This window comes from Prionailurus bengalensis, chromosome E3 (assembly GCF_016509475.1).
Source record: "Prionailurus bengalensis isolate Pbe53 chromosome E3, Fcat_Pben_1.1_paternal_pri, whole genome shotgun sequence".
Classification (NCBI taxonomy): domain Eukaryota; kingdom Metazoa; phylum Chordata; class Mammalia; order Carnivora; family Felidae; genus Prionailurus; species Prionailurus bengalensis.
In genome coordinates, this window is record NC_057357.1 from 24,613,478 (window position 1) to 24,634,227 (window position 20,750).

The 20,750-nt window shown below is 39.4% G+C and overlaps 1 protein-coding gene and 1 long non-coding RNA gene across 2 annotated transcripts in view; one reads left to right on the forward strand and one right to left on the reverse strand.

Annotated features, from left to right (window-relative positions):
• LOC122471573 (cytochrome b-c1 complex subunit 2, mitochondrial) overlaps positions 1–20,750 on the reverse strand; it is a 31,194-nt gene that overhangs the window by 1,246 nt on the left and 9,198 nt on the right. Inside the window, exons 8-13 of the mRNA XM_043560322.1 lie at positions 19,447–19,504; positions 16,564–16,659; positions 16,037–16,236; positions 7,201–7,281; positions 4,672–4,748; positions 316–469 (exon numbers count right to left, since the gene is read on the reverse strand). Coding sequence (XP_043416257.1) covers positions 316–469; positions 4,672–4,748; positions 7,201–7,281; positions 16,037–16,236; positions 16,564–16,659; positions 19,447–19,504 — 666 coding nt within the window. The remainder of the gene's footprint in view (positions 1–315; positions 470–4,671; positions 4,749–7,200; positions 7,282–16,036; positions 16,237–16,563; positions 16,660–19,446; positions 19,505–20,750) is intronic.
• On the forward strand, positions 443–2,494 carry LOC122471577. Its single transcript, XR_006294210.1, has 2 exons — positions 443–553; positions 2,188–2,494. It is a non-coding gene; the product is annotated as an uncharacterized LOC122471577 (long non-coding RNA).

Genomic DNA, 20,750 nt, shown 5'->3' on the forward strand with positions numbered 1-20,750 from the left:
GGATTGGCACGACAGTTTATTTCTTGGAAGGAGAACAAACACCGAACTCAACTATTAGGTTGAATCACATGAAATTACCAGTAATTCAACTCTTCTTGACCTCTAAGAATTTAAAATGGTTTAACCTATTGGTAATTTAGTTGAATGAGGAAGATACATACACCCCAAGTTGATGAGCCATTTACAGACATGATGGTAATGAGCCCTCCTACCTCCACACCAGGTGGACAGGCACCAAACAGTAGGACAGTGACTTCTGAAATTGGGTCGAGGTCAAATTGTTTGATGTTAAATCATAAGTTTTCATTTGCTTACATTTACAACATCTGTGTCTGCTACGGAGTCAATCTGCTGAAGGACTGTGGCTGGTGGTGTGTATGAACCAGCAACCAGAGCCTGGGACCCGACTTCATCCAGGAACTCCTCAGAAGACTCCACTGACATTAGGTAGCCAGCTTTCAGCTTGTTCCTGTCCAGTAAAAAATATGTAACTAAGCAGAAGCCAGTCTTATAAGAGCGAGACAATTTTAAACTCAAACTCAAACATGTTTTGGTAAGTACACAAATTAACAGCTTTGAAATCTTACAGTGCTAAACAGCTGCGTTCTATTTCTTTAGTTCATCAATTATGTTATTATTTACATTACTATTTAGAAAGCTGTCAATGTAAGATTATACTGAAAACCCAACAGACTGCCTTTTGATTTGAGACTAGAGCTTGTATCTCATTAAGACTATTTCTTTTTTTTTTTTTTTTAATTTTTTTTCAACGTTTATTTATTTTTGGGACAGAGAGAGACAGAGCATGAACAGGGGAGGGGCAGAGAGAGAGGGAGATACAGAATCGGAAACAGGCTCCAGGCTCCGAGCCATCAGCCCAGAGCCTGACGCGGGGCCCGAACTCACAGACCGCGAGATCGTGACCTGGCTGAAGTCGGACGCTTAACCGACTGCGCCACCCAGGCGCCCCAAGACTATTTTATTTCTTAAAGTAGACTCCATGCCCAATGTAGGGCTGAAACTCATGACCCTGAGATCTGGAGTCGCAGGCTCCACCGAGTGAGCCAGCCAGGCACCCCTCATTAAGACTACTTTATTAAGACTACTTTATTTATTTTTTAAAAGTTTATTTTGAGAGAGAAAGGAGTGCAAGTAGGGGAGGAGCAGAGAGAGAGGGAGACAGAATCCCAAGCAGACTCTGCATGGTCAGTGCAGAGCTCAATGCAGGGTTCAAACTCACCAACCACGAGATCATGACTTGCTGAAGTCAGACACTTAGCTGACTGAGCCACCCGGGTGCCCCAAGACTAATTTTAATGTGAAGTTTTGATTAGTGAAGTAACTCTTGCCTCCTAATACTTTTCTGGTGATGATTTTAGGCACTTCTATTAAGGGAGAATATCTATGTGGGGTCTTAAGACACTGTTCACTTAGCAGAATACTGTGTGCTGATTCTCTATCTTCCCCCGCCCCCCAGGACCATTTCTACACTGAGATTTGTCTCAGTGAGGGTAGGGCATAATTGAGAAGGCAGGTGGGAAAGGTCATTATAGGTCCTACAGTCCTTGCAGCTTAAATATGGGCACAAAGTGTCAATACAAAATAAAACAAAATCCAATTCATAATTCTCTCAAAGAAACTGGTGGTTCAATTAAGACACTTAATTTAACTCTCAAACTATCCTCCTTTGGCACTCTGTACATGACTACCATTTAAACATAATTACAATTTAATTCAGCAGTTTTACCACAATGTCAGCTTAATTAAAGATTTTAACAGGGGTGCCTGGATGGCTCAGTTGGTTAAGTAAGTGTCCAACATTCAGCTCAGGTCATGATCTCATGGTTCACGGGTTCGAGCTCCACGTCGGGCTCTGTGCTGACAGCTCAGAGCCTGGAGCCTGCTTCAGAGTCTGTGTCTCCCTCTCTCTCTCCCCCACTCACACTCTGTCTCTCAAAAATAAACAAACATTAAAAAAAATAAAAAAAAAAATGAACAAACTGATGGTTACTGAAGGGGAAGTGGGCAGGGGGATGGGTGAAACAGTTGATGGGGATTAAGGAGGGCACCTGTTGAATCACTAAATTATACTCCCAAAGCTAACATTATACTGCATGTTAACTGGAGTTTAAATAAAAACTTTAAAAAAAATTAGCTACAATAAACACTTTCTCTCTTTCACTACAGAAAGACTAAGAACCTTACAAGAAAAATATCAACTGTATCAAAATGGCAGAAAACAAACACATTGACATTAAAAACTGAAATTCCATTTTCTACATGTTGCTGTACCTTATAAAAACTGTGGGGCACTTAAGGAAATACATTTTCTGAAATAAATTAGATTTGAAATCAATTTTTCTTCAGTAAATCCAGTGTTTCAGTTTATTCTCATCATGTTTTGTTTCTAGTACAATCATGTAGAATTGCATCCTATCAATCAATCCCTGGTTCCATGTTTGTAATATTTAATAAACTGTACTTATTCAAGAGATGCAATTTTTTAGTGTTGTCAGTGTAACAGAAATACTACTACTAATGGGAACAGAAATGACCGAGAAGTTGTTCCCTCCTGGGTTGTAATTTGCCCTGTCATACTTCCTTGGTGGGTCATATTAAATGACCATGAAGACAGTTTGAGTTTTACGAGTCCCATTTTGAACTGTCCTAAATGGGTGGAATCAAATAAATGTTTTAAACTGCTGTATGAAAACACAAGCTGATTGTTCGAGACTCTCCCTGAAGATATTGAGGGGTGTTGCTGGCACTTTCAATGAGAATTTAAAAATCACCAAATAGGAGACAGGTATTTCCATCTTTTAATCAGATCCTCCTTTATCCGTGGGGCATTACTTTCCAAGACCCCCAGTGGATGCCTAAAACCACAGTACCAAACCCTACATATCCTATGCTTTTCTTATACTTACACACGTATATTTTTTATTTTTTTAGAAGGTGTTTTTTTTATAGTTTGTTTATGTTGAGAGAATGCGAGTAGAGGAGGGGCAGAGAGAGAAGACAATCCCAAGTAGACTCTGTGCTATTAGTGTGGAGCCTGATGTGAGGCTCGAACTCATGAACTGTGAGATCATGACCTGAGCCAAAACCAAGAGTCATACACTTAACCAAATGAGCCACTCAGGTGCCCCTTAATTTATAAATCAGGCACACTGAGGGATTAACAGTAACTACTAATAAAAGAGAACAATTATAACAATATGCTATAATAAAAGTTATGTGAATATGGTCTGTCCCTCTCATTTAAAAATATTTTATTGTCCTGTACTCTCCTTTCTTCTTGTGATGATATGAGATGACAAAATGCCTGTGTGATGGGATGAAGTGAGGTGAGTGCCATAGGTGTTGTGACATAATGTTCAACTACTTGTGATTTTCTGACAATAAGTCAGGAGGGGGATTATCTGGTTCTAGATGGTGGCTGACTGCAGGTAACTGGAAAGCTAAACCACGGATAAGGGGGCACTATTGTATTTTCTGGTCTATCAAATCAGTAAAGAGGTAAAAAAAAAAAAAAAAAGAAATTGCTAATGGTTATGGTAGAATAGGCACTCTCATATACTGAGAGTGTGATTATAAACGGGTATGACCTCTTTACATTGTGACTTTGAAATATACAAATAAAAATACTTGAACACACATGTACTTTAACACAGACTTTGGTTATAGTATTTTTAGCTCTCGACCCAGTTGGGAATCCATACCAAGAAAGTAATATGAAATAAAAATGTTTCGGGGCGCCTGGGTGGCACAGTCGGTTGAGTGTCTGACCTCAGCCAGGTCACGATCTCGCGGTCCGTGAGTTCAAGCCCCGTGTCAGGCTCTGGGCTGATGGCTCGGAGCCTGGAGCCTGCTTCTGATTTTGTGTCTCCCTCTCTCTCTGCCCCTCCCCCGTTCATGCTCTGTCTCTCTCTCTGTCCCAAAAATAAAAAACGTTGAAAAAAAAAAATTAAAAAAAAAATGTTTCAAACCCAAAGATATCCTTTATAGTTTATAATTTCCAACTGTAGGAAATGTCCAACAAGTATATTTTGATGCCCCAGTTAATACTGTTTGTAACACAGTTTTAGTAATCTGAATGGAAACATTATAATGTTAAGAAAAGGAGGGGGGGGCCTGGGTGGCTCAGTGGGTTAAGCGTCCGACTTCGGCTCAGTCGATCTCGCAGTTTGTGAGCTAGAGCCCTGCGTCGGGCTCCGTGCTGACAGCTCAGAGCCTGGAGCCTCCTTCGGATTCTGTGTCTCCTCCTCTCTCTGCCTCTGCCATGCTCATGCTCTGTCTCTCTCTGTCTCTCAATAATAAATAAACATTAAAAAAAAATTAAAAAAAAAAAGGAGGAATCACTGGTAAAGAATTGAGAGATTGTTTTCAATGTTTTTGTTTCTTATTTTAAAATTTCTACAGTAAACATGCTATTATATAAGTATATATACAATAACAACAATTATGTTTAAAAATGTATAAAAATGGGCAAGAAAATAAGCAAAACGTTAATAATTACATCTTTGGGTGGTAGATGTGGGTTGTTTCCCTTTCCTTTTAAATACTTTACCTTTCATTTCTTTTGTGCATGTCACAATATTGTTATAACTCAAAAAAATACAACTTTCAAATAACTGAAACACAAAACACGCATTTAATATTGAAACTTACTTGGCAGCTAGGACATCTGTATTGGAAAGGTTTCCTTGAGCAATCATTTTTACTTGGTTATAGGCAGCCTTGATAACCTAGGACAGACAAGAAAAAGCTGGTCATTTTTGATCAGTGCCAAAGTGTCTTGAGCAGTCAAATGTTCCTCTACTGAGGCAGAAACACAAGATGAAACGTTAGTTCCAGGGAACTAGCACAGTGTCTATTTGGAATTTTTGTCACCATGTGATCCTCATTCTTCTAGTGTTCCATAAAGCAGCTGTTTGTACAATTTATAGTATAGCCAAGTAGCCAAGCTTCTTAAAAAAGTGGCAGAGTGCAGAGGATGCCAGTGTGGTTCAGGAAAAGCAAACACAGAGATTTATAATTGCCTGTAGAGAATAAACACCTTTCAAATTTCCCTAGACTCTTATTAAAGTGTCATGCAATTAATACTGCTATTCCTTACTATTCACTAAGAAGAAAGTAGTAATCCATGTACAGCTGATCTGTAAAGCCTGTCCATGCCTGGGATGCTGGAGTCAAGAAGGAATCAAGTTCCAGTGATGTGAGTGCATGTTCGGCAAATATTTGTTGGGTAAGTTCATAAACCTGGCCCATGATTTTCTCCATCCTGACCGTGGCACCATTCTGGGTTACTGACCTATCCCTAATCACCTACACTAGGACCTTCATTTCCCCTGTGTTTTAGCTATCCATTTCTACAGCCACACCCAGCATTTGGACATGACCTAAATTTGCTCTGTGAAATCCCCAGTTACAAGTCCCATGGCCTAAGCCTTTAATCACACTATCCCTTTCTTTCACTTTATCAAGATCTTTAGTTCCCTGATTTGTCCACTTTCAATCTATGAGGTCCTTTTGCTTCACTTCTCTGTCACAGTTACTCTTGCCAGTGTGCCCCACTCTCTTGCCATCTGCCCAGACTTCTAACCTGCCTCCTTTGCAGGCTCCCAATCTTGGATCACCCCTACTACCTGCCTCCTCCATTTCTCCATTAGGAATACTACTGAAGAAAGATTATGAAGTGACTGTAATATGCAACATATGTGTAATAAGGGAAATGCGTGACTACAGTATGAATTTGTGGTCTCCTATCTCAAGGAGCCATCTACATGACCACTGAGGCCCATTCCATGCATCTAGCCACTCATTTGTCCCAAATCTCATTCTTTTCTTTAAACTCTCCTCCCTTATTCTTTTTAATTTTTTTTTAATGTATGTTTATTTTTGAGAGCGAGCGAGCAGAAAAGGGGCCAGAGGATCCAAAGTGGGCTCTGTGTGGGGTGTCTGGGTGGCTCAGTCAGTTAAGCGGCCAACTTCAGCTCAGGTCATGATCTCATGGTTCATGGGTTTCAGCCCTGCATGTGGCTCTGTCCTGACAGCTCAGAGCCTGGAGCCTGCTTCAGATTCTGTGTCTCCCTCTCTCTCTGCCCCTCTCCTGCCTGTGTGTGCGCTCTCGCGCTCTCTCAAAAATAAACAAACATTAAAAAAAAATTTTTTTTTTTTTTTTTTTTAGAACAAAGTGGGCTGTGTGCTGAGAGACGTGGGGCTCGAACTCATGAGCCATGAGATCATGAGCTGAGCCAAAGTTGGATGCTTAAGTGACTGAGTGCCCAGGAGCCCTCTCCGTTCTTGTAAGACATGATGTCACCTCCTACCTCATCAGGAATGAACTTCTGCATCTTCTTGATATCCTCTTCTCCCAACATCAGTCTTTGTGTCCAAGGCTAAAATGTCCACTTGTACTCTACATCCCATCTGCTCCTGCTTTTTCAGATCCGATCCATTTATAATTTCCTATCTGCTATATATGCTCCAATCTTTCTTTACTTTCAGTGTGTAAACTCTTCCAAAACTACAACCTACTTCCCTGCAAGTCTGAGCTCCACTTGCCTATGCCTCTCATTTATTCTCATTTATTCTTTAACACTATAAATTTTAGCTCACTTCCAACACTCTGGTAAAAACTGATAATATTGCCAAATGATGTCCTAGTTTGCTATAACTACTAGAGTTCCCTGTGGTAACTAAATGGATGTTAACCCACAGTGGATCAAAATTATATTAATCATTCTCTCTTTTCTGGCCTCCAAAAATACCAGGTTCTCTTCTTTTTCTTCCTGTTTTCTTGGCCATTTTCCTTAGTTACTTGGTGGCACTTCCCTGAACTTGAGCTTCAGCTTTCTTTTCCTACAGTCTTTTACACACAACCCTCACTTCAATACAATCTCTATACTGAGGACTCCCAAATGTGCATCTTGGCCTTGACCTCACCTGAGTTCTCAATACAGATGTCCAAGAGACAACTCAATGTCATTTGTCCAAACAGAGCCAAGAAAGAGGCACTTCTTCCCTCTTTCCTGCTAGCAAGAGTATACATTTTTAACTTCCTTCCACTGCAGACACACTTCAATGGTACTACACTATATGGAGCTCTGATAAGTCATGGCATTCACTCACTATTTTTACTAAAAACATGTTAATGGAGGAGAAAAAAACTTGAGAGTTAGTGAGTCTGCAACTTACATCTCCAGCTGCAGCAGCCTGTGAAATGGTATAAATCCCAAAGAGTCCAGAATCCGAGTAACTGGCATTAAAAGCGGAAACCTGAAATATAGTGAAATTTTACTGTATGTCCTTTTACCAGATAATCAGGGCAAAATTTCCCAAATAGACAAAAACTTGGACCTTCACAGTATAAGCAAAATATATTAATATTTCATGTAACCAGTTCTGTTAATGACTGAAGTGTTTTGTATACAGGTTACTTCTTTCAAAACTATAATGGTTTTAACTTTTTTCACTTAAATCTAAAATGGATTATTCCTTTACTTTTTGCTGGGTACTTTCTAACCTTCTTTTGATGATTAAAGGTTAAACATTCATGTGTGAACATTATTATTACAGATGCGGTATGGCTGAGGGGTACAGACTGTGGGCTCTGGCATTAGACAAACTTGCTTTCTTCCTTCTGCTATTGTGACTTCTTTTTCATCAATTCATTTACACTTCTCCTACAGACTAAAGTCAAAGGACTGGGGGAAAATGTTTGCTTGGTGGATGTTATTTAGCTGTCCAAGGTAGCCAAAAGTTGAGCCTCTAGATAACAGGGGTATTGCTATCTGCACTCTGAGCAGAGGGGTAAGCTCCTTAAGGTGAACAAGAGTGCTTAGTATAGTGTTTCCCAGTGTTTATGCTGACAAATTACATAAGGATCACCTGAGCTGTTATTAAAAATACAGACTTTGAGGATAGAGGAAGACGGCAGCATAGGAGGACACTGGGCTCACCTCGTCCTGCTGATCGCTTAGATTCCACCCACATCTGCCTAAATAACCCAGAAAACCGCCAGAAGACTAGCAGAAGGGACTCTCCGGAGCTAAGTGTAGACAAGTGGCTCACAGAAGAGGGTAGGAAGGGTGGAGAGGCGGTGTGTGCTACACGGACTAGTGGGAGGGAGCTGGGGCGGTGGAGGGGCAGCCCATTGGGCAAGGGAGAGCCCCTGAAGTCTGGCTTGCAAAAGCAGAGGGGCCGGATTCCGTGAGTTCTGACAGCCAGCGAGACTTAACATTTGGAACGTTAAAAGTCAACAGCTCTGCTCTCAGAGAACGGGAATGGCGAGAAGACACTGGGAGGGAGAGTTGTTGAGCCCCGGAAGGACAGAGCTTGGTGGGGGAACAAAGGCTCTGGCAAGCACCATTTCCCTGTTCCATCCCCCAGCCCAAATTCCAAAGGGAACCAGTTCCCATCACCAAACTTGCTTGCACCGTGCAAATGCCCAACGCTGTGCTTCTGTGTATCCATCCCTCTGATGGGCCTGCCTCCCTCCTGGTGCTGCAGGGCCCCTCCCGCAGGGGACCACAGACGGCAGAGCTAAGCCAGCCCCTCCCGCCCCTGTACACCTTGCGGATCCACCCTAATACATCCTTGGCCAGATCCCATCAAAGCAGCACCAGAAGCCTGGCAGTGTGCAAGCAGCCCAGACAGGGACCACACCACTCCACAGAGAGGCCTGCCCCTAGAAGAGGGGAAGATAAGGTACACGCTGATCTGACTGTGGCCCCAGTGGTGGAATGGGGGCAGACATCTGGTCTGACTATGGCCCCGCCACCAACACAAGTTACTTCAGACAGCACAGGGGAAGTGCCCTGCAGTTTGAAGCCACCACAGGGACTACCCAAAATGACAAAACAGAAGAATTCTCCTCAAAAGAAACTCCAGGAAGTAGTGACAGCTAACGAATTGATCAAAAACGATTTAAGCAATATAACGGAACAAGAATTTAGAATAATGGTCATAAAATTAATCGCTGTGCTTGAAAAAAAAGCATACAGGACAGCAGAGAACCTATTGCTACAGAGACCAAGGGACTAAAAAAGAGTTATGAGGAACTAAAAAATGCTATATATGAGGTGCAAAATAAAACAGAGGCGGCCATAGCACGGACTGAGTAGGCAAAGGAGAGAATAGGTGAATTAGAAGATAAAATTATGGAAAAAGAGGAAGCTGAGAAAAAGAGATAAAAAAATCCAGGACTGTGAGGGGAGAATTAGAGAACTAAGTGATGCAATTAAACAGAACAATTATCTGTATCATAGGAATTCCAGAAGAAGAAAAGAGAAAGGGGCTGAAGGTGTACTTGAACAAATCATAGCTGAGAACTTCCCTGATCTGGGGAAGGAAACAGACATTGAAATCCAAGAGGCACAGAGAACTCCCTTCAGACGTAACTTGAATCAATCTTCCGCATGACATATCATAGTGAAACTGGCAAAATACAAGGATAAATAGAGAATTCTGAAAGCAGCTAGGGATACAAAAGCCCTAACTTAAAAAGGCAGACACGTAAGGGTAGTATCAGACCTATCTACTGAAACTCGGCAGGTCAGAAAGGAATGGCAGGAAATCTTCAATGTGATGAATAGAAAAAAAATATGCAGCCAAGAATCCTTTATCCAGCAAGTCTGTCATTCAGAATAGAAGGAGAGATAAAGGTTTTCCCAAACAAACAAAAACTGAAGGAATTCATCACCACTAAACCAGCCCTACAAGAGATCCTAAGGGGGATTCTGTGAGTGAAATGTTGCAAGGACCACAAAGTACCAGAGACCTCACTACAAGCATGAAACCTACAGACATCACAATGACTCTAAACCCATATCTTTCAATAATAACACTGAATGTAAATGGACTAAATGTGCCAACCAAAAGACACAGGGTATCAGAATGGATAAAAAAACAAGACCCATCTATTTGCTGTCTACAAGAGACACATTTTAGACTTGAGGACACCTTCAGATTGAAAGTGAGGGGATGGAGAACTATCTGTCATGCTACTGGAAGTCAAAAGAAAGCTGGACTAGACATACTTATATCAAACAAACTAGATTTTAAATTTAAGGCTGTAACAAGAGATGAAGAATGGCATTATATAATAATTACTGGGTCTTTCCATCAGGAAGAGCTAGAAATGTATATGCACCGAATACGGGAGCCCCCAAATATATAAAACAATTAATCACAAACATAAGCAACCTTATTGATAAGAATGTGGTAATTGCAGGGGACTTTAATACCCCACTTACAACAATGGATAGATCATCTAGACACAGGATCAATAAAGAAACAAGGACCCTAAATGATACATTGGATCAGATGAACTTGACAGATATATTTAGAACTCTGCATCCCAAAGCAACAGAATATACTTTCTTCTTGAGTGCACATGGAACACTCTCCAAGACAGATCACATACTGGGTCATAAAACAGCCCTTAAGTATAAAAGACTTGACATCATACCATGCACACTTTCAGACCACAATGCTATGAAACTTGAAGTCAACCACAGGAAAAAGTCTGGAAAACTTCCAAAAGCATGGAGATTAAAGAACACCCTACTAAAGAATCAATGGGTCAACCAGGCAATTAGAGAAGACATTAAAAAATATATGCAAACAAATGAAAATGAAAATACAACAATCCAAACGCTTTGGGATGCAGCGAAGGCAGTCCTGAGAGGAAAATACATTGCAATCCAGGCCTATCTCAAGAAACAAGAAAAATCCCAAATACAAAATCTAACAGCACACCTAAAGGAAATAGAAGCAGAACAGCAAAGATACCCCAAACCCAGCACAAGAAAAGAAATAATAAAGATCAGAGCAGAAATAGATAATACAGAATCTAAAACAAACTGTAGAGCAGATCAATGAAACCAAGAGTTGGTTTTTTGAAAAAATAAACACAATTGATAAACCTCTAACCAGGCTTCTCAAAAAGAAAAGGGAGATGACCCAAATAGATAAAATCATGAATGAAAAAGGAATTATTACAACCAATCCCTCAGAAATACAAGCAATTATCAGGGAATACTATGAAAAATTATATGCCAACAAATTGGACAACCTGGAAGAAATGGACAAATTCCTAAGCACCCACACACTTCCAAAACTCAAACAGGAAGAAATAGAAAACTTGAACAGATCCACAACCAGCGAAGAAATTGAATCAGTTATCAAAAATCTCCCAACAAATAAGAGTCCTGGACCAGATGGCTTCCCTGTGGAATTCTACCAGACATTTAAAGCAGAGATAATACCTATCCTTCTCAAGCTGTTCCAAAAAATAGAAAGGGAAGGAAAACTTCCAGACTCATTCTATGAAGCCAGCAGTACTTTGATTCCCAAACCAGACAGAGACCCAGCAAAAAAAGAGAACTATAGACCAATATCCCTAATGAATATGGATGCAAAGATTCTCAATAAGCTACTAGCAAATCGAATTCAACAGCACATAAAAAGAATTATTCACCATGATCAACTGGGATTCATTCCTGGGATGCAGGGCTGGTTCAACATTCGCAAATCAATGTGATACATCACATTAATAAAAGAAAAGAACCATATGATCCTGTCAATCGATGCAGAAAAAGCATATGACAAAATTCAGCATCCGTTCTTAATAAAACCCCTTGAGAAAGTTGGGATAGAAGGAACATACTTAAAGATCATAAAAGCCATTTATGAAAAGCCCACAGCTAATATCTTCCTCAATGGGGAAAAACTGAGAGCTTTCCCCCTGAGATGAGGAACACGACAGGGATGTCCACTCTCACCATGGTGTTTAACATAGTGTTGGAAGTTCTAGCATCAGCAATCAGATGACAAAAGGAAATCAAAGGCATCAAAATTGGCAAAGATGAAGAAGTCAAGCTTTCTTTCACTTTTTGCAGATGACATGATATTACACATGGAAAACCCGATAGACTCCACCAAAAGTCTGCTAGAACTGACACATGAATTCAGCAAAGTCGCAGGGTACAAAATTAATGTAAAGAAATCAGTTGCATTCTTGTACACTAATAATGAAGCAACAGAAAGACAAATAAAGAAACTGATCCCATTCACAATTGCACCAAGCAGCATAAAATACCTAGGAATAAATCTAACCAAAGATGTAAAAGATCTGTATGCTGAAAAATATAGAAAGCTTATGAAGGAAACTGAAGAAGATACAAAGAAATGGAAAAACATTCCGTGCTCATGGCTTGGAAGAATAAATATTGTTAAAATGTCAATACTACCCAAAGCAATCTACACATTCAATGCAATCCCAATAAAAAATGCACCAGCATTCTTCTCGAAGCTAGAACAAGCAATCCTAAAATTGTATGGAACCACAAAAGACCCCGAATAGCCAAAGTAATATTGAAGAAGACCAAAGCTGGAGGCATCACAATCCCAGACTTTAGCCTCCACTATAAAGCTGTAATCATCAAATCAGCACGGTATTGGCACAAAAACAGACACACAGACCAGTGGAATAGAGACTCCAGAATTGGACCCACAAAAGTATGGCCAACTCATCTTTGACAAAGCAGGAAAGAATATCCAATGGAAAAAAGACAGTCTCTTTAACAAATGGTGCTGGGAGAACTGGACAGCAACATGCAGAAGAGTGAAACTAGACCACTTTCTTACACCATTCACAAAAATAAACTCAAAATGGATGAAGGACCTGAATATGAGACAGGAAACCATCAAAACCCTAGAGGAGAAAGCAGGAAAAAACCTTTCTGATCTCAGCTGCAGCAATTTCTTACTTGACACATCCCCAAAGGCAAGGGAATTAAAAGGAAAAATGAACTCTTGGGACCTCATGAAGATAAAAAGCTTCTGCACAGCAAAGGAAACAATCAACAAAACTAAAAGGCAACCAACACAATGGGAAAAGATATTTGCAAATGACATACTGGACAAAGGGCTAGTAAAATCTGTAAAGAACTCACCAAACTCTACACCCGAAAAACAAATAATCCAGTGAAGAAATGGGCAGAAAACATGAATAGACACTTCTCTAAAGAAGACATCCAGATGGCCAACAGGCACATGAAAAGATGCTCAATGTCGCTCCTCATCAGGGAAATACAAATCAAAACCACACTGAGATATCACCTCATGCAGTCAGAGTGGCTAAAATGAACAAATCAGGGGACTATAGTTGCTGGTGAGGATGTGGAGAAACAGGAACCCTCTTGCACTGTTGGTGGGAATGCAAACTAGTGCAGCCGCTCTGGAAAATAGTGTGGAGGTTCCTAAAAATAGATCTACCCTATGAGCCAGCAATAGCACTGCTAGGAATTTACCCAAGGGATACAGGAGTGCTGATGCATAGGGGCACTTGTACCCCAATGTTTATAGCAGCACTTTCAACAATAGCCAAATTATGGAAAGAGCCTAAATGTCCATCAACTGATGAATGGATAAAGAAGTTGTGGCTTATAAATACAATGGAATACTACCTGGCAATGAGAAAGAATGAAATATGGCCTTTTGTAGCAATGTGGATGGAATTGGACAGTGTTATGCTAAGTGAAATAAGTCATACAGAGAAAGACAGATACCATATGGTTTCACTCTTATGTGGATCCTGAGAAACTTAACAGAAGACCATGGGGGAGGGGAAGGGGAAAAAAAAAGTTATGGAGGGAGCCAAACCATAAGAGACTATTAAAAACTGAGAATAAACTGAGGGTTGATGGGGGGTAGGAGGGAGGGGAAAGTGGGTGATGGGCATTGAGGAGGGCATCTGTTGGGATGAGCACTGGGTGTTATATGGAAGCCAATTTGACAATAAATTTCATATTAAAAAAAAAAAAAAAGACTTTCAGGTTTCTACAACAGATTCACTCACCCAGATCCCTGTAGATGCAATCTGGAAAGCCACATTTTAAAAATAATTCCAGATGACTCTTATGTATGTTAAAATTTGAGAACCACTGACTTGGCCAATATAAAGAAGAGATAATTTTTTTTTTTAATTTAAAGTTTATTTTTGAGAGAGAGAGAGCATGGGTGCAAGTGGGGGAAAGGCAGACAGAGAGGTGGGCAGAGAAAATCCCAAGCAGGCTTCACACAAATGGCACAGGCTCAAACACTGGGTTCAAACCCACAAACTGTGAGATCATGACCTGAGCCAAAATCAAGAGTCGGACACCAAAGTACTAAGTCACCCAGGCACCACAAGAAGAAATGCTCTTTAATTACCTGAAGTTTAATTACAATTTTGAGACTCTTATTCATACCCCAAATTTCTGGCCAAATGCTGAAGTAGGAATTTCTGTTAAATTATGTCACTGGATTAGAATTAAACTCCAGCCACCCAAAAGCATCATTAACATTCAATGGTGAAGAGTAAGTATGAAGAAAAAAACCCAGAATAGACCATGAATGAGGAGAGATGACATGTAGAAGAAATTTAAAAAGTAGCAGCTATAATTTAATTTAGAACTAATTTAAGATAATGGTTTTCAAACTGTGCTCCAGGGAACACCAAAGGTTTTGTACAGAAGATTCCAAGGCTTTCAATGTCAAGTGGGCATTCAAAAATTTTTTTTAAAGTGAAAATTTTTGTGTTGGGCATTGCAGTTGGGGAACTATATGGGATTAAAAAAAAAAAAGGTTTAAAAACTATCACTTAAGAGGGAAAAACGCTCTGAAGGCCTGATATACAGGGAAATCATTTTAGATTTCTTTCTGAGTCAACAGGACTGCATATCATAAACTTTGTTCAAATCAAAAGCGTGGTTTATGGCCCACCACACACGCACTTTATATCTGCTTTGTGAATGAGTAGCCTAAAGGAAAACCATGTTGTCCAGGAGATAACAATCAGTGCTCAGATTCCTGCGTTTCTTTACAGTAAAATTGTGATTCCTGCCTGAATGAGAATCTATAATCTTTAGAGCTTTCACAGGACGTAAAAAGTATATAACCCTGTAAAAACTGTTCATTCTCTGGAGCACTTTCTTCCCTGTGAAGAGCATGTTTCCTGGGCAGCTGTCGTAACTTGGAGCTCCAATAAAACTCTTTCTTACTTTCGGACTCTAAAAGGTTGGTTCATTTCGTGTTGACACCACTGATTTTAATTCCACTCTTAAGTGTCATATGGCCAAAGATTATCTACTTGTGCCATATACTGTTGTAAAATCACGACCAATATTTAGTCCTAAAATTCAATACATTTACTGCTTTTGTTGAAGGTCATGTGGGGTATTGCACTGGGCAAACAAGGGGTGCTCATTACATAACAGTTTGTTGGCTGACATTTTACATTCTCTTGATTTGAAGTATCATTATTTTGAAAGCTTTAGCACTTTACTCACTGTTATAAAAGGTGTGTTTGAGAGGAACATGGCTTTTCGTTAAAATTAAATGTCATAATTTTTCTATTTTAATCTCAATCTGGAGCGGTGGGTCCATAAACTGTTTCTTAGTGTATATGTTGTACCTTTGGTTGGAAAGTGCAGTGAAATTCACAAAGTAGCCATAAGAACACAAGGGGACAGAAGAAAATCTAGAAAAAAGACTAATTAGAATCTAGGAAAATGTTTAATATCTAGAACTTCAAAGAACTGGGGCACCGGGGTGGCTCAGTTGGTTAAGCATCAGACTTCATTCAGCTCGGGTCATGAACTCATGGTCTGTGAGTTTGAGTCCCCCATCGGGCTCTGTGCTGACTGCTCAGAGCCTGCAGCCTGCTTCGGATTCTGTGTCTCCCTCTGTCTCTGCCCCTCCCCTGGGCGCTCGCGCTCTCTCTCTCTCTCTCAAAAAATAAACATTAAAAAAAATAAAGGGAACTGAAGTGTGAATCTCTCACTTTTTAAGCATTTACTTCTTTTTACACTAGAATATAATTGAAAAGACAGTAAGTTTTTAGTTAGATCCTCTAAGGAACTAAACTCAAGCCTGGCTATCTCTTCAACTTTACAAAGATTTTATTTGAAGAGCAGATTAACAGGACTACATCATACACACTGACCCTTTAAAAACAAAAGGAGAGATACTGACTATTCAGACTCACATCAAATGGCTGGTGAACTCCCTTGGCAACGGCCTGGTACAGAGAGCTGGTAGCATTGCTGCCCCTCTTGACGTGTGGTCCAGCACCAAGGACATACTGGAGAACACTAAATGCATTTGCTTCTGCACTTCCTATTGTAGCACTTTCTGCTACAAGGGCAGCATGGACGAGGCTGTCTCCGTTCTGCTCTCGGATTTCACCTGGTGCCATGTAAGGAGAGAGTGACGAAGAAAGGGGCTTGTTTCCCACAGGTTTTATTCTGTATTCTCTACAACACAGTATTAACTCACTGAAATTAAACTTTCCTGTGGCCTGGTGCTCTTAGCATGTCATTCTGCTCTCCCCACAGCGCTCACGCACACATACACAACACGTTTAATACACAACTCCCAACCAATCTATTCCCTTCCTTCCACACGGAGACTGTTTGGTGGTAAGTAATCAGGCCTATCCCACACCAATATGCTATTCTGATGTGGAACATCCTTCTGATAAATTAGTCCTAACAGAACAAAATGCTTACTTACCTCCACGATATCTGGCCTTTGTACTAGGTAAACCAAGCCCACCCCTCATGTTGAGAAACTGTTCAGCAACTTGCTTTAGAACAGGATGACTCACACCTATTTCAACAGAAACAAAACCAAGATAGAACCATCATTTCTAAAACACAATTGTAAAATACCTCTTTTAAATACATGATTGTACAATTCAAGTTTTTACAGAAAAAAACAGTAAAGAAAACAAGAGTACGCTCCCAAAATGCTACCCTCCCTGAGATGCCACTTATACTTTACTATATACTCATCTAGAACTTTTTACTACACATATATGAATATTATCACTTTCCTTTTTTTTTTAAATGGTGTTACTCTATTTATATTATTTCTAACTTGTCTTTTGTAATTTAGATCTAAGTGAGTGGTTTACAGCAAACATTTAATGGTTATAAAGAATTCCATTTAATGGATGTACCACCATTTATTTAATCAATCCCTTTTTGATGGACTGTTTCCAATAGTTGGCTATTAAAACAATATTGCAGGGGCGCCTGTGTGGCTCAGTCGGTTGGGCGTCCAACTTCAGCTCAGGTCATGATCTCCTGGCTTGTGAGTTTGAGCCCCATGTTGGGCTCTGTGCTGACAGCTCAGAGCCTGGAGCCTGCTTCTGATTCTGTCTCCCTCTCTCTCTGCTCCTCCCCTGTTCACTTTCTCCCTCTCTCAAAAATGAATAAACATTAAAAAAAAAACTTTTTAAAAACAATATTGCTGGGGCGCCTGGGTGGCGCAGTCGGTTAAGCGTCCGACTTCAGCCAGGTCACGATCTCGCGGTCCGTGAGTTCGAGCCCCGCGTCGGGCTCTGGGCTGATGGCTCAGAGCCTGGAGCCTGTTTCCGATTCTGTGTCTCCTTCTCTCTCTGCCCCTCCCCCGTTCATGCTCTGTCTCTCTCTGTCCCCCAAAAAATAAATAAACGTTGAAAAAAAAAATTAAAAAAAAAAAAATAAAAACAATATTGCATTGTGCATCAAAGAACACTTTCAAGAGAGTGAAAAGAACCCACAGAATGGGGAAGAATGTTTGCAAATCACATATCTGATAAGGATTTAGTATCCAGAATATACAAAGACTCTTACAACTCAACGATAAAAAAAACCAAACAGCCCAACTAAAAAATGGGCAGAGGACCTGAATATGTATTTCCCCAAAGAAGATATACAAATGGCCCAAAAGCACAAAATCAGATGTTCAATGTGCTTGGTCATTAGGGAGATGCAAAACAAAACCACAATGAGACACCACTTCACACGCACAAGGACGGTCATAATCAAAAAGACAGATAATAATAAGTGTTGGTGAGAAAGTGTAGTTATTGGAACCCTTGTGCACTTGTTGGTGGAAACACTAAAATGGTTCAACTGCCACAGAAAACAGTCTGGCAGTTCCTCAGACGGTTAAACACTTACCATATGTCTTGGCAATTTTACTTCTAATAATATACCCCAAAGAATTAAAAACAGGCATATAACAAAAACTTATACATGAATATTTATATTTACAATAGCCAAAAGGTGAAAACAACTCAAATGTCCAAGTGATGAATGGATGAACAAAAAGTGATAATAGAATATTTTTTAGCTAGAAGAGGGAATGGAACATTGGTACATTGCAATAAGGATGGACTTTGAGAACACTATGTTAACTGAAAAAAAGCCAGCTACAAAAGGCTACATATTATGAGATTTTATTTATATGAAATGTCCAGACAAGTCAATTCTACAGAGACAGGAAGTAGATTAGCAGTTGTCAAAGGCGAGGAAGTAGAACAGGGGAGTGACTGCTAATAAATATAGCCTCTCTTGGGGATAATGACAATGTTCTGAAATTATGCAATGTTAATAGTCATAGTACTCTCTGAATATAATAAACCCCATGGAATCATACGCTTTAAAAAGGTGGATTTTATGGTATGTGAATGATACCTCTATTAAAGTGTTATTTATAAAACAAATGAACAAAAAACCCAATATTGCAAATAATATCCTTGTGCAACTGTTTTGTAAACTTAACCAACTGTTTTTGTATGATAAATGCTTAAAAATAAAATTGTTGGGTCTAAAGCTGTCAACATTTAGAATTTTAATATATTTAAAGAGACCTCCAAAAATGGACCAGTTTATGCTTCCACCAACAATTTTTAAGAGTGCCTATTTCTCCATACCTTGGTTAATACTGGGTGGTGTCAATCTTTTAATTTTTGCCAATGTCATGGGTTAGAAGCTTTTAACTACTAGTGAGGCTATTTTTTTTACAATAATTGGCCATACACACATATATACAAACATTTTCCCCATGACTTGTTTGTTCGTGCCCTTTGCCTATTTTCAATTATATTATACATCTTTAAAAACAAAAACAAAAATACTTTTAAAGCTCTTTGCTCAGAGACATTTGTCCTTTGTCAAAGATTTTTCAAATACTGTAATTTTTTTTACATAAATGTTGAATTCTGCTTTCTAAAACAAAACAACCTGAGAATTAAAATCCCATCACATAGTGCCTGAGGACTGTAAACATAAACAGAGGACTGAGTTATCAAATTTCATTCAATCATGTGCTCACATAATTAGTTACTGTTCTTTTAAAAAAAATTTTTGTTTTAATATTTATTTATTTTTGAGAAAGAGAGACAGAGTGCGAGTGGGGGAGAAATAGAAAGAGAGACACAGAATCTGAAGCAGGCTCCAGGGTCCGAGCTATGAGCACAAAGCCCAATGCGGGGCTGGAACTCACGAACCACGAGATCATGACCTGAGCTGAAGTCAGACGCTCAACCGACTGAGCCACCCAGGCGCCCCAATTAGTTACTGTTCTTAAGGAAACAAACTGACCTGCAAGCAATTCCCAACTTACCAAGTCCGATCAAAGCCATTCTCGCACTTGTAAAATGGTTCTGCACATAGTTATGTAACTGAGGAAGTTAAAAACATTTATGAGGTTATATAGGTAGAAATACAAAACACTAACAATTAAAACTGCAGCGCAAGAGAAAATAAAAACTCAGGCTTAAAGGCTGCTGTAGTGAACTAGACTACCTAGTGCTGAATTATACAGATTTAATTTTTTTTAATATGGATTTAATTTTTAAAGCTATTGCTGAAATTCAGAACTAGAACTTAACACGATGATGGTTACAGAACTATGAACATAATGAAAACTACTGAACTGTGCACTTTAAGTAGGTGAACTATACATTACATGAATTATATCTCAATAAATCTGTACTGAAAAAAAGGAATTAAAAAAGGCCTGAAAAAATCAGAGCACACACTGGCTTGAACTTGAAAAAAAATGAGACTAAGTTTATGATTTTTATTATAAGATGATTTTAGCAGATGTGCATCAGATTTCTTTTGTTTCTTTATAGACAGTAATAAGGTACCACTAACATTCTACCGTAGGGCTAACAGTTATATCACCATATCCCTCCTATATCCTTCACACTCATCTTTGAAGGGTTCCTTGTCAGGAGATTACAGTCTATATCAGGGTTTCCAACCTGGATAACAAAATTAGCTGGAGCTTAAAAAACAAAAACAAACACTGTCACTGTCTCTGACCCCCACCCCATTCCTAGGCCCACTCTACAAACTGATATACTAGATTCAATGTGGAATCAGAATCTTGATTTAAAACCAACCAACCATCTGCCCATCCAATGAATCCCCAGGTGATCTGAGATCAGTGAGATTTGCGAATCATTGGTTTATATTATTTAGACCTAACATACAAAAGTAGGGCTAAAACATACTCTCAACAGGCCCACTATTGCTCCCAAGGGACTGAAAATTGGCTCCTGGGGGCAAGAAAAACATTTTACTCCTTTCATATATAGAATACAAATATATATATGTATACATATATAAACACAGAGTGTATCTAGGATATTAAAAATTCTGGGTATAAGAAATTGGCTAAAAAAAGTTCCCTGGGAATGGGTCATAATGTTAAAAATCACTAGGCTAAGGTAATGAGACTGAATCAAGTTACCACAATTTATGCCCTAAAGCCAATGGTGCTTAAATCTCTGGAATCACCCTGGAAAGTCATATATATATATTTTTTCTACTGAATGCTGCCATTGCTCAAGGTAGTCTACCACCAATTTCTTTAGGATTTCCTTTAAGGACACAATTAAAAATGCTAATAATTTTGAG